The sequence below is a fragment of the Theropithecus gelada genome, chromosome 19 (assembly GCF_003255815.1).
Source record: "Theropithecus gelada isolate Dixy chromosome 19, Tgel_1.0, whole genome shotgun sequence".
Lineage (NCBI taxonomy): Eukaryota > Metazoa > Chordata > Mammalia > Primates > Cercopithecidae > Theropithecus > Theropithecus gelada.
The window spans coordinates 16252135-16266342 of record NC_037687.1 but is presented as its reverse complement, the minus strand read 5'-3'; the positions used below and the strand labels follow the sequence as shown (position 1 = coordinate 16266342).

General features: G+C 47.3%; 1 protein-coding gene across 4 annotated transcripts in view; it reads left to right on the top strand.

The window, feature by feature from the left end:
* SMIM7 (small integral membrane protein 7) overlaps window positions 1-14208 on the top strand; it is a 30690-nt gene that overhangs the window by 12328 nt on the left and 4154 nt on the right. For 2 of the 4 annotated variants that reach the window (XR_003116852.1, XM_025366831.1), the window contains one exon: window positions 1439-2552. Coding sequence is in view for 1 of the 4 variants with exons in the window: in XM_025366831.1 (XP_025222616.1) it covers window positions 1439-1454 (16 nt within the window). In the remaining 3 variants the exon portion in view is untranslated. Of the gene's footprint in view, window positions 1-1438; window positions 2857-14208 lie in introns of those variants that run through there. The other 2 variants (XR_003116853.1, XR_003116854.1) reach the window with 2 other exon arrangements.

The window sequence follows — 14208 nt, the reverse complement described above, 5'->3', positions numbered from 1 at the left end:
GTATAAGCCACTGTGCCCGGCCGATATTGAACATATTTTCATGTACCTATTGGCCATTTGTCCATCTCCTTTGAGGAAATGTCTTCTTAAGATTCTCTGCCCTTTTTGAAAATTGGGTTATTGCTGATCCATAAGGGTTCTTTGTGTATTCTCATTATCAGTTCCTTATCACATGCGTATTTTGCAAGCATTGTCTCCCGTTTCATATGTTGTCTTTTCACTTTCTTGATGGTGTCATTTTAAGCACAAAAGTTTTTTATTGTGAATGGCCAGGCACAGTGGCTCCTGCCTGTAATCCCAGCACTTTGGGAGGATGAGGCAGTTGGATCACTTGAGGTCAGGAGCTTGAGACCAGCCTGACCAACATGGTGAAACCCCATCCCTACTAAAAGTACAAAAATTAGCCAGGCGTGGTGGCTGTCGCCTGTAATCCTAGCTACTCTGGAGGCTGAGGCAGAAGAATTGCTTGAACCCAGGAGTAGGAGGTTGTAGTGAGCCGAGATTGCCCGATGGCACTCCACCCTGAGCAACAGAGCAAGAGTCCATCTCAAAAAAAAAAGGTTTTTATTGTGATGAAGTTGAATTTATGTTTTTTTCTTTTTGTCACTTGTGCTTTGCGTATTATAGTAAGAAATCATTGCCTAACCCAAGGTTACAAAGATGTACGTGTAAGTTTTCTTCCAAGAGTTTTGTAGTTTGGATTCTGGTAGGTAGTTAGGTCTGTGATCTGTTTTGAGTAAATTTTTTTATATGGCGTTAAGCAGGGGTCCATCTTTATTCTTTTGCATGTGGAAATCCAGCTGTTTCTGCTCTCTTATTTTTTTCAGATAACCTTTTTATTTTGGAATGAGTTTAGATTTGTGGAAATGTTGCAAAGAATATACCGAAAGTTCTTGTATGTATCTTCTGTTTAACAGGTGTACCACCTTCCCTTATAGGGTGATGGTGTTGGCTGGGTGCAGTGGCTCACGCCTGTAATCCCAGCACTTTGTGGGGCTGAGGCAGGGGGATCACTTGAGGTCAGGAGTTCGAAACCAGCCCAGCCAACATGGTGAAACCCCCGTTTCTACTGAAAATACAAAAATTAACCTGGCTTGGTGGCAGGTGCCTGTAATTGCAGCTATTCAGCAGGTTGAGGCAGGAGACTCGCTTGAACCTAGGATAGAGAGGTTGCAGTGAGCCGAGATCGCACCACTGTACTCCAGCCTGGGCGGCAGAGCACGACTCTAAAAAAGAAAAGAGTATATCCTTCTTTTAACTGTGTCGTTCAATATTGTTCATTATATTCACAGGTGGATCACAGGTTACTTGAAAAAATCAGGCAATCATGTAAAATCATCTAACTAATAGTCATGTAAAATAATCTCTGACAATATTTTTAAAACGATCACGTCGTTTTAAAATCCTCACAGACATTTCTGCCCTCTGACTTCTCCAGGCTGTTCGGCTCTTGAATCCCAGCGATGAAACCAGGAACTCACTTTCCCAGGATGCCGAGTCTCCATTCCTCCATTCCTGATGACTTCAAGAATGTTTTTGACCAGAGAACTGACAACCTTCCCAGAAAGCCCAAGCTCGTGGTGCGTGGAAAAGTGTTCGCCGAGATAGGCATGGCTTCCCAGCCACGTCCCTGTTTTCAAAGACAGTTTCACTTTAGTCTCTGAATTGGAATGCTGTCTACTGAACGGGTTTCAGGAGGGTTTATATAAGGGACTGTGATGAAATTGCATTCCCCATGGATAAAAGAAAAATCATTTCTATCCAGAGATCTGAGCAGAAGGATTGGCTTGTAAGTTTAACACAGCTGTGTTTTTGGACATTCAGTGTTACTTGCTGAGTCTGACAGCCTTTGGGCCCAGCCAGGGTCCTGTTAACAAATTCTTTTCACATCCCAACAGGGTCTGCTTGGCCACTCAGTACAGCTGCGATTAACCCTAAAGCTTTAAGGAACGGGCCACCTGTAATAGGGACACCAGCCTTCCGGTATAGAAACTAAATTGTTAGCAAGAGCGTTGAGCTAGTTCCTGGTGCAGTGTTTCCACAGAAGACATGTGGAGCAGTTGTGGGAATGTTAAGGGAAATTTTTCTCTGCCTTGACCCCTTTGTTAAATAAAATGACTTTGGGAGCCATTCATTGTACAGTTGCAAGAATGAGAGTGATTTTATGATGTAGTGACATTGGGACCGTGTTCTAAAACCTTGGGTTTCTGAGTCTGCTTTTTGAGTAGGTGATTTTGAGGTTGAAAAACCAGGGGCCTGCATCTAGGAAATAGAGCGTTTTCCAGAAGCTTCTTTGAAAGGGAATCCTGGTTTCGTTGCCAAAATGAAACGCCCGGGGTTGGCGCTGAATCCCACAGCTGTGTGATTTGCTCGTTGAGTTTTTTGTTGTCTGCTTTTGTTTGTTGGTTTGTTTATACCAGTAAGAATGAGCCCGAATGTTGGTGGTTTTTGAAATCCTGACTTGGAGGTAAACCTGGAGGAAGGAAAAAAAGTAAATATGCAGGGTTTTAGGACTGAGTAGCCTTGAAAATAAACCTCATTTCTAAAAAGGACCTTTTGTTTATACTTTTTTTTTTTTTTTAAAGCAAGAAGTCAATTTCCAACCTGACTCCTTTTGAATTACCCTGCGGGAAAAACCTAGGATTCATTTTGGAGACCGTGAAAAAGAAAAGGGTCAGTGGTAGAGTTTCCTTTTTGGATTTAGCTCAATAAATGATGGTCAATAATTGGGCAAATGGGGCTCGGCGCAGTGGCCCATACCTGTAATCCCAGCACTTGGGAGGCCAAGGCAGGCGGATCACTTGAGGTCAGGAGTTCGAAACTAGCCTGGCCAACATGGTGAAAACCTATCTGTACTTAAAAAAATAGAAAAATTAGCCAGATACGGTGGCGTGCGCCTATAATCCCAGCTACTTGGGAGGCTGAGGCATGAGAATTGCTTGAACCTGGGAGGTGGCGCTGAGATTGAGCCACTGCACTTCAGCCTGGGTGACACAGTGAGATTCTGTCTCAAAAAAAAAAAAAGGATTTGAGCAAGTGGAATTTTGACTGGAGCTGCTCCTAAAAGTATTGAAAGCGTCATTGCTAATGGTGGGCTGTTGCTAGACCAGGGTCAAGTCCACTTTTGCTGCCTCTCAGGTTGTAGAATTCTCCTTGATCACTTCTGTAAATTCATTTGCTTGCCGTATCCCAGCCAAGCATCACCCCATGGTCTGTAAGTAGCAGAGGTCGGAGCTGCTGGGTCTCGCTTTGCTGAGGTCGGTGTCCTCCTCGGAACAGGCATGCCAAGATCTTGGCTGAGTCCCTCGCAAGCCAGATGAATGGTGTGAAGAAACCTTCCTGCCCTATTCAGACTGGCGCGGAGGTCTCAATGAGGCGAGGCATTTGTCCATTATGGGGATGAATCGTGCTCTCAGAAGAGAATCCTGTCATTGAGGTTTTGTTTCAATAGTCCTCTTTTTCTCCAGAGAACTGTCATCTCATTGTTAATAATAGCAGCGTGGCTTTTTCAGATGCTAGTTGGTGGCTGCTGTACCTTTTAAAAATGGAATCTCATGGTTGTGTCTCTTAAGGAAGCTTTTCAGGAAACTTCACTGGCCCCAGAGGTTATCAGAGTTTGAAGTTTGGGTACCTAGTGTCTCGTAGCGTTTAAGCACTAATGTTCTGGGTCAGTTAGGTGTGAGTTCAAATCCCATCTCAGCTCATTCTGAGTGGGACCTTGGCTAATTGCTTTCCCCTCTCCAAGCCTCAGCTTCCACATCTCTAAAATGGGCCTGCAAGTTGTGTGTGCCTGAGGTTGTTGTAAGTTTCGATGAACTCGAATGCGGCTGAGTGCCTGAGAGCGCCTGTTGCTGTGGGTATCATCACTGTGTGCGTTTTCTGTCTTCTCATCCACTTTTCTTTGTGCACACGCACCATTAAAGGCTGATGACAGCATTTAAAAAAATTGCACACAGAGGCCAGCGCAGCGGCTTCCAGCACTTTGGGAGGCCGAGGCAGGTGGATCACGAGGTCAGGAGTTCGAGACCAGCCTGGCCAAGATGGTGAAACCCCGTCTCTACTAAAAATGCAAAAATTAGCTGGGTATGCTGGCATGCCCCTGTAATCCCAGCTACTCAGGAGGCTGAGGCAGAGAATTGCTTAAAAGCCTGGGAGGTGGAGGTTGCAGTGAGCTGAAATCATGCCACTGCACTCCAGCCTGGGTGACAGAGCAAGATCCTCTGTCTCTAAAAAATATATATATTACAAACAGGCTGGGTGCGGTGGTGACCCACACCCTGTAATCCTAGCATTTTGGGAGGCCGAAGTGGGCATTTCACCTGAGGTCAGGAGTTCGAGACCAACCTGGCCAACATGACAAAACCCTGTCTCTACTAAAAAATACAAAAATTAGCCAGGCGTGGTGGCGCGGGCCTGTAATCCCAGCTACTCAAAAGGCTGAGGCAGGAGAATCACTTGAACCCGGGAGGCGGAGGTTGCAGTAAGCCGAGATCACACCACTGCACTCCAGCCTAGGCGACAAGAGCGAAACTCCATCTCAAAAAAAAAAAAAATGCAAACAATGTCCAACCTGGTACACCTTTTCCTGTCTTCACCATCCCCATGCAACATTTTCCGTATTCCTGTATGTATGTTTTGAGAGTGGATAAGGAAGGATGAGTTCTGCTGTTTTCATTTCAGCATTATTTTCTTTACACTTGCCGTGTTGCTGGGAGGTGTTACAGTTCTCGTTTTTACTTATGGTGCAGTGTCAGTAAATCAGTCCTTAGCCACCTTCTTGCTGGACTTGGTTTATATTTTTTTTTTTTTTTTTTTTGAGACTGAGTCTGGCTCTGCCGCCCAGGCTGGAGTGCGGTGGCCGGATCTCAGCTCACTGCAAGCTCCGCCTCCCGGGTTCACGCCATTCTCCTGCCTCAGCCTCCCGAGTAGCTGGGACCACAGGCGCCCGCCACTTCGCCCGGCTAGTTTTTTTGTATTTTTTAGTAGAGACGGGGTTTCACCGTGTTAGCCAGGATGGTCTCGATCTCCTGACCTCGTGATCCGCCCGTCTCGGCCTCCCAAAGTGCTGGGATTACAGGCTTGAGCCACCGCGCCCGGCTTGGTTTATATTTTGTTCGCTGTGATCAAGGCTGCCCCTGACACCAGTGTTGTGATCTTCATTGGCTTCCATTAGGACATTAGCTTCCTTGGGGCAGATAACCCTGGAGGGGTCCATAATATCCTTAAATACCATTGGAGTGGCTTTAAGTGGCTTTTGTTTGTTTTACTTTGTTTGAAAAAATTTTTTAGGCCTGATAGGGTGGCTTATGCATGTAATCCCAGCACTTTAGGAGGCTGAGGTGGGCGGATCACTTGAGGCCAGGAGTTCATTACCAGCCTGGCCAATATGGTGAAACCCTCTCTTTACTAAACATACAAATATTAGCCGGGCATAGTGGCACGTGCCTTTAGTCCCAGCTACTTAGGAGACTGAGGTAGAGAAATCGCTTGAACTCGGGAGGCAGAGATGGCAGTGAACCGAGATGGTGCACTTCAGCCTGAGTGATGCAGTGAGACCCCTGTCTCAAAAAAAAAATTTTTTTTTTTTAACTACTAAGGCATATTCATTGAAGAAAACCGGGCTTTTTTTTCTTTTTTTAAAGCCAGGGTCTCACTCGACTGGGTGCGGTGGCTCATGCCTATAATCCCAGCACTTTGGGAGGCCGAGGTGGGCGGATCACGAGGTCAGGAGTTCGATGAACCCCCTTTTCTACTAAAAATACAAAAATTAGCCGGGTGTGGTGGCACGTGCCTGTAATCCCAGCTACTCAGGAGGCCAAGGCAGGAGAATCTCTTGAACTTAGGAGACGGAGGTTGCAGTGAGCCACGATTGCACCACTGCACTCCAGCCTGGGTGATAGAGCGAGACTCCATCTCAAAAAAAAAAAGACAGGATCTCACTCTGTTGCCAAGGCTGGAGTGTAGTGGCGTGATGAGAGCTCACTGCAGCCGCGATCTTCCCACCTCAGTCTCCCAAGTAGCTGGGACCACAGGCACGTACCACAGGCTAATTTTTTTTTTTTTTTTTGGTAGAGACAGGGTCTCCCTATGTTGCTTAAACTGCTCTCAAACTCGTGGACTCAACACACCTCCCACCTCGGCCTCCAAAATTTCTGGGATTACAGGCATGAACCACAATATCATTCTTTTTTTTAATTTTTATTTATTTATTTTTTTGAGACAGTCTTATTCTCGCCCAGGCTGGAGTGCAGTGGAGTGATCTCGGCTCAATGCAACCTTCACCTCCCAGGTTCAAGCAATTCTCATGCCTCAGCCTCCTGAGTAGCCGGGATTACAGGTGCCTGCCCAGCTAATTTTTGTATTTTTAGTGGAGATGGGGTTTCACCATGTTGGCCAGGCGCGTCTCGAACCTCTGCCCTCAAGTGACCCACCCACCTCAGCCTCCCAAAGTGCTGGGATTACAGGTGTGAGCCACTACGCTCAATCACAATATGATTCTTAATAACTGCAAATACGCCATTGTAAAGACATACCGTGATTAATTTAACCAGTCCCCAGTTGATGGGCACCTGGTTTGTGTTCAGATTTTGTGTATTAGAAAACAAGACTACAGGCTGGGAGTCACTGCCGAAGTGATAAGCTGTGGGTGGTGAGTGCAGAGAAGGCCACAGTGTACAGCACCTACCCTGGGAGTGTTCACTTGGGGTTCATGTTGGAACCCATTTTGCTTCCTCCACCATCGCACGTTGAAGGAGAACGTATTTTTGCATGGGTTTCCTCATTGCCCTTCATGTACATCTGCTCTAGGGCAGGAGTCAGCAAACTACAGCCCAGAGGGCACATCTGGCCCACGGCTTGTTTTTGTAAATAAAGTTTTATTGGGGCCGGGCACAGTGGCTCACAACTGTAATCCCTGCACTTTGGGAAGCTGAGCCAGGTGGATCCCTTGAGGTCAGGAGTTCAAGATTAGCCTGACTGCTGTGGTAAAAATCCTTTACTAAAAATACAAAAATTAGCCGGGTGTGGTAGTGCACACTTGTAGTCCAAGCTACTCAGGAGGCTGAGGCAGGAGAATTGTTTGAACCTGGGACGTAGAGGTTGCAGTGAGCCGAGATTTTTCTGCTGCACTCCAGCCTGGGCGACAGAGCTAGACTGTCTCCAAAAAAAAAAAAAGTTGTGTTAGGACTGGGTGCAGTGGCTTACGCCTGCAGTCGCAGCACTTTGGGAGGCCAAGCTGGGTGGATCACCTGAGGTTGGAAGTTCGAGACCAACCTGACCAACATGGAGAAACCCTGTCTACTAAAAATGCAAAATTAGCCAAGTGTGGTGGCACATGCCTGTAATCCCAGCTACCAGGGAGGCTGAGGCAGGAGAATCGCTTGAACCTGGGAAGTGGAGGTTGCGGTGAGCTGAGATCGTGCCATTGCACTGTAGCCTGGGCCACAATAGTGAAACTCCATCTCAAAAAAAAAAAAATTGTATTGGAATCTGGCCACACCCCTTTGTGTGTGTATTACCTACAATTGCTTTAGCAACCTCCATACTACAACTGCAAAGTGGAGTAGTGGCACAGAAACCATATGGCCTGCAGAATGGAAAATGTCACCTATTTGGCACCTTACCAGAAAAATTTGCCAACTGCTGAGCTAGGGTGTGATGGAGAATCCCAAGGTGTCCCTTCCTTCCCAAAGCCACTTGGGGAATCATCTGTACCCTTGTGGCCTGCATTTTAACGAAGATATACACAAACACGTTTTTTAAATTTGCTGGAAATCTTCCCCCCCATTTTCAAGTGTGGTGGTTAATCAATCGAAAGAAAACCCAGTTTTCTTTCTTTCTTTCTGTCTGTCTGTCTTTTTCTTTTTTTCTTTCTTTCTTTCTGTCTTTCTTGTCTTTCTTTGTTTTTTTTTTGAGACTGTCACCCAGGCTGGAGTGCAGTGGCACGATCTCAGCTCACTGCAGCCTCCGCCTCCCGGGTTCAAGTGATTTTCTTGCCTCAGCCTCCCAAGTAGCTGGGATTACAGGCACCCACCACCACGCCTGGATAATGTTGGTATTTTTAGTAGAGATGGGGTTTCTCCATGTTGGCCAGGCTGGTCTCGAACTCCTGACCTCAGGTGATCCGCCCACCTCAGCCTCCCGAAGTTCTGGGATTACAGGCGTGAGCTGCTGTGACTGGCCTCTTTCTCTTGACAGTTGGAGGAAAGACCCATCTGAGGCTCCCTGAGACTCTTCAGAACAGCAGCAGTGCGATTGGATAATGAGATCCGCTCTCCTCTGAAGTGGTTAGATTTGAAACGCCAGCAAAGCTGTCATTAGCAAGGCATTTTCTTTTCATTTCAACCATTTCATTATCTCCTTCTTTACCAAATTTGCGTTTATGAAATATTTGACAAGCCTCCTGATGTTTTCCTGTGTTGATGGAAGACAGATGCTGTTTGTGTAAAAGGAAAAGGCATGCTATAAAAAGAAAAAGAAGGATAAGAAGGGCGAGGCAGGGAGGCTCATGCCTGTAATCCCAGAAGTTCGAGGCCAGCCTGGCCAACATGGCGAAACTCCATCTCTACTAAAAATACAAAAATTAGCCAGGCGCGGTGACACACACCTGTAATCCCAGCTACTTGGAAGGCTGAGACAGGAGAATTCCTTGAACCTGGGAGGCGGAGGTTGCAGTGAGTGGAGATCATGCCGCTGCTAAAAAACACAAAAATTAGCTGGGCGTGGTTACGGGTGCCTGTAATCCCAGATACTCAGGAGGCTGAGGCAGGAGAATCGCTTGAACCCGGGAGGCGGAGGTTGCATTGGGTCGAGATCACACCATTGCACTCTAGCCTGGGCAACAAGAGTGAAACTCTGTCTCAAAAAAAAAAAAAAAAAAAGACTGCCTGAGACTGGGTAATTTTTTGTTTTTGTTTTTGTTTTTTGAGACAGAGTCCACTCCCGCCCAGGCTGGAGTACAGTGGCGTGATCTCGACTCACTGCAAGCTCCGCCTCCTGGGTTCACGCCATTCTCCTGCCTCAGCCTCCCAAGTAGCTGGGACTACAGGCACCTGCCAGCACGCCCAGCTAATTTTTTTTTTTTTTTTATTTTCAGTAGAGACGGGTTTCACCGTGTAGCCAGGATGGTCTCAATCTCCTGACCTCGTGATCCGCTCGCCTCGGCCTCCCAAAGTGCTGGGATTACAGGCATGAGCCACCGCGCCTAGCTTAGCCGAGACTGGGTAATTTATAAACAAAAGAGGTTTAATTGACTCACAGTTATGTACGGTTGGGGAGACCCCCAGGAAACTTACAATCATGGCAGATGAGGAAACACGTGTCCTTCTGCCCATAGTGGCAGGAAGGAGAAGAATGAGAGCTGAGTGAAGTGGTTGCCCCTTATAAAAACATCAGATCTCGTGAGAGCTTACTATCACTAGAAGAGCATGGGGGAAGCACCCCATGATTCAGTTACCTCTCTCCAGGTCTCTGCCACCACACATGGGAATTATGGGAACTACAACTCAAGATGAGATTTGGGTGGGGATACAGGCAAACTGTATCAGCTGTCATGCTCATTAGTTTGTGTATCATCTGTGGCTCCTTTAGCACTACAAGGGCAGGATTGAGTCCTTGCAGCAGAGACCATTCAGCCTGCAAAGCTGAACCTATTTACTATCCGACCCTTTTTGGAAAAGTTTACTGATCTCTGGACTAGACGGTTTTTAAAAAATGACATCTTATGGCCGGGCGTGGTGGCTCACGCCTGTAATGCCAGCACTTTGGGAGGCCGAGGCAGGCGGAACATCTCCTGAGGTCAGGAGATGGAGACCATCCTGGCTAACATGGTGGAACCCCGTCTCTACTAAAAATACAAAAACTTAGCCGGGCGTGGTGGTGGGCGCCTGTAATCCCAGCTACTCGGGAGGCTGAGGCAGGAGAATGGCGCAAACTCAAGAAGGCGAGCAGAGCTTGCAGTGAGCCGAGATCGCGCCACTGCACTCCAGCCTGGGCAACAGAGCAAGACCCCGCCTCAAAAAAAAAAAAAAAAAAAAAGATGACATCTTACTAGTGGATCCTGTTCATTGGTGTCTACATTATTATCTTGGCAGTTGGTGGTAAACCTAGGCAAAAGAGTGTGGACCGTGCTGAGGGAATTGTGGAAATTTTAGGGGAAATGAAGCTTTACATCTAATTAGAGTGCATTGTGTGCATGAGAAAAAAGGTGAAAGGATGGTTGTAGAAAAAGCAAGTTGGAGGTGTGGCTCTGACCTGGGCTGTATGTCTTGGCCCTTCTGCACCTCTACATCCTCATCTGTGACATGGGTACAGTGAAGGAGAGAGCCTCGACATGGGCCTATAACCTGCCTGATGCTGGGCAGGCACTCAGTAATCATCTCTGTTTTTATTAATATTGTTGCTTTCTCAACTGGGTTTGCAAGGCTTTGGTGAGATGGTATATTAGTCAGCTAGAGCTGTGTATTAGGCCATCTTGCATTGCTGTAAAGAAATGGGTAATTTATAAGAAAAGAGGTTAACAGCCAGGTGCGGTGGCTCACGCCTGTAACCCCAACCATTTTGGGAGGCTCAGGTGGGCGGATCACCTGAGGTCAAGAGTTCAAGACCAGCCTGGCCAACGTGGTGAAACCCTGTCTCTACTAAAAAAAAATAACAAAAATTAGCTGGGCATGGTGGCGGGCACCTGTAAATCCAGCTACTCAGGAGTCTGAGGCAGGAGAATCACCTGAACCTGGGAGGCGGAGGTTGCAGTGAGCCAAGATCATGCCATTGCACTCCAGCCTGTGCAACAAGAGTGAAACTCCATCTCGAAAAAAAAAAAAAAAAAGAAAAGAAAAGAAAAGAGGTTTAATGGCCTCACAGTTCTTTTGAGACAGAATCTTGCTCTGTCACCCAGGCTGGAGTGCAGTGGCGCGATCTCAACTCACTGCAACCTCTGCCTTCCTGGTTTAAGTGATTCTTCTTGCCTCAGTCTCCTGAGTAGCTGGGGTTACAGGTGCACATCACCACACCTGGCTAATTTTTGTATTTCTTTTTAGTAGAGGTGGGGTTTCACCATGTTGGCCAGGTTGGTCTGGAACTCCTGACCTCAAGTGATCCACCTGCCTCTGCCTCCCAAAGTGCTAGGATTACAGGCATGAGCCACCACAACCAGCCTCCTTTTTCTTATAAGGACGCTAGTCCTGTCGGCTTATCGCCTGACCCTTATGACCTCATTTAACCTTAATTACCTCCAAAAGGCCCTGTGTCCAGATACAGTCCCCCTTGGAGGTCAGAGCTTCAGCATATGAATTTAGGCGTGGGTAGGTGACACAATTCAGTCCATAACAGATGGTCAAAGTCTGACCCATAGTATTCAACAGCTGCTGTTAGTTACTCTCCTTGGCTAATAGTATGCCTTGAGGCATTAAAGAACAAACACACAAAGCTGGTGTGGTGTAGGAGGCACCCTGAGAAGTTCTGTGATGGGTTTTATCTCCTGGTGCTACAGAGGAAGGCATTTGTGTGTAAGTCAATGGTGGCCTCAACCATGGAGGGGTCTCAGATTTTAACATCCCCCTAAATCCCCTGGGGGTGTCTTCGTGGAATTCAGATTCTGCCTAACAGGCTGGGGAGGTGCAGGCTAAGGGGCTACGTTTCTTCCTTCTTTTCTTTTCTTTTCTTTTTTCTTTTCTTTTCTCTTCTTTCGAGACACAGTCTCACTTTGTCACCCAGGTGAGGTGATCATGGCTCACTGTAGCCTCGACCTCCCCCAGGCTCAAGCAATCCTCCCACCTCAGCATCCTGGGACAACAGGCGCATAACACCACAGCCAGCTAATGTATTTTTTTTTGTAGAGATGAGGTTTCACTGTGTTGCTGGTCTTGAGCTTCTGGGCTCAAGTGATCCTCTTGCCTTGGCCTCCCAAAGTGCTGGGGTTTATAGGTGTGAGCCACCACACCTGGTCAAGGACCTATGTTCCTGAGGAGCTCCCTGGTGATGCTAATACTGCTGGTCCATAGGCCACACTTTTGAGTCATAAGGGCCTGTGCTCAGCAGCACAGTAGCCAGGAACCACGTGTGACTGTTTCAGTCTCCGTCTTAGTTAAAGAAAACTAGAAAATCCAGTGCCTCAGTGACTGTAATTGCATTGCATTGAGGAACGTTCTAATTGAGCAGTGCCACATCTTAAAAGACCGAATGATCCACTTTTTCTTTACTTTTAAATTTTCTTTCTTTATATTTTTAGAGACAGGGTCTTGCTCTGTAGCCCAAGCTGGAGTGCAGTGGCACTGTCTTAGCTCACTGCAGCCTAAACCTCCTGAGCTCAAGCTATTCTCCCATGTCAGCCTCCAGAGTAGCTGAGACTACAGGCACATGCCACCACCCCCAGCTAATTTTTTTTGTTTTTGTAGAGATGGGGTCTCACTATGTTGCCCAAGGTGGTCTTGAACTCCCCGGCTCAAGCAGTCCTGCCACCTCAGCCTCCCGAAGTGCCAGGATTACAGGCGTGGGCCACTGTGCCTGGCCAGCTTTTTGTTTAAAGCCGTGTTAGTTTCCTCTTGCCACTGTAAAAAATAACCACAAACTTCATGGTGTCAGACAAAACAAATATAGCCTGGCCAACATGGTGAGACCCTGTCTCTACTAAAACAAAAACTTAGCTGGGCGTGGTGACGCATGCCTGTAATTCCAGCTACATGGGAAGCTGAGGCAGGAGAATCGCTTGAACCCGGGAGGCAGAGGTTGCAGTGAGCCGAGATCATACCATTGCACTCCAGCCTGGGAGACAGAGCGAGACTCTGTCTCAAAAACAAAATTCCACCAATGTATTCTTTACAATTCTGGAAGTCAGAAGTACAGAATGGGTCTCTGTAGGCTAGCATCAGTGGGTCCACATAGCTGGTTCCTTCTAGAGGCTCTCGGGAAGAAACTTTCCTTGCCTTCTCCAGCTTCTAGAGGCTGCCCACATCCTTGGTTCACAGCCTCTTCTTCCATCTTCCAGGCAACCAATAGCCTGTCGAGTCTTTCTCATGACACCCTGTCTCTTCATTCTGACTCCTCTACCTCTTTCTTCCCCATTTAAGGACCCTTGTGACTCCACTGGGGCCACCGGGAGAATCCAGCAGTCAGTTGATGAGTTATGTTAATTTCACCTGCACCCTTAGTTATCTCTTGCCATGATATATTTACAGGTTCTGGGGATTAGGATGGGGACATTTAGGGGAGCAGGGGCAAGTACTCTGCTAACACAGGGTCAAATTGTAAATATATAGATATATAAAAAAAATTTTTTTTTTTTTGAGATAGGGTCTTGCTGGATTGCAGTGGTACAATCTCAGCCCATTGCAATCTCTGCCTCCTAGGTTTAAGCAATTCTCCCGCCTCAGCCTCCCGAGTAGTTGGGATTACGGGCGGTTGCCACTACGCCCAGCTAATTTTTTTGTTCTCCTAGAGATGGGATTTCACCATGGTGGCCAGGCTGGTCTCAAACTCCTGACCTCAAGTGATCCGCCCGCCTCAGCCTCCCTACAGTGCTAGGATTACGGGCGTGAGCCACTGCACCCAGCTACTCTCTTGATGTTGCCTTCTATGTTGGGGTACAACTCTGCACCTTTGTTTCTGGGAAGCTCCATTGGCTAGGGTGAGTTTGTTGTTGTTGTTTCTGTCAGGTCCACCCTCCTACTTGGCTTTGGACATCAGCACCTTGGTCCTTCTCTCCTGTCTGCTCTTTGGGGAAATGGCTTATGCTTGATTTGATTCAGAGTCTGGGAACCCTGAGCTCTGGGCTGGACTTTTTTTTTTTTTTTTCTTTTTGAGATGGGGTCTCACTCTGTCACCCAGGCTGGAGTGCCATACCGTCTTGTCAGCTCACTGCAACGTCCGCCTCCCAGGTTCGAGTGATTCTCCTGCCTCAGCCTCCTGAGTAGCTGGGATTATAGGCATGCACCACCGTGCCTAATTTTTTTTTTTTTTTTAATAGTAGGGATGAGGTTTCGCCATGTTGGCCAGGCTGGTCTCGAACTCCTAGCCTCAAGTGATCCGCCTGCCTCAGCCTCCCAAAGTGCTAGGATTACAGGCATGAACCACCATGCCCGGCCACGGGCCAGACTCTTTAGCCAGCCCCAAATCCAGCCACATGACTTTGCCTGGGTTACTCCTTTGAGGCACAAAGACCATGTCACTTGGTTGCATGCTTGGGTGCCCAGTGGGACAGGTATGAGAAGACCC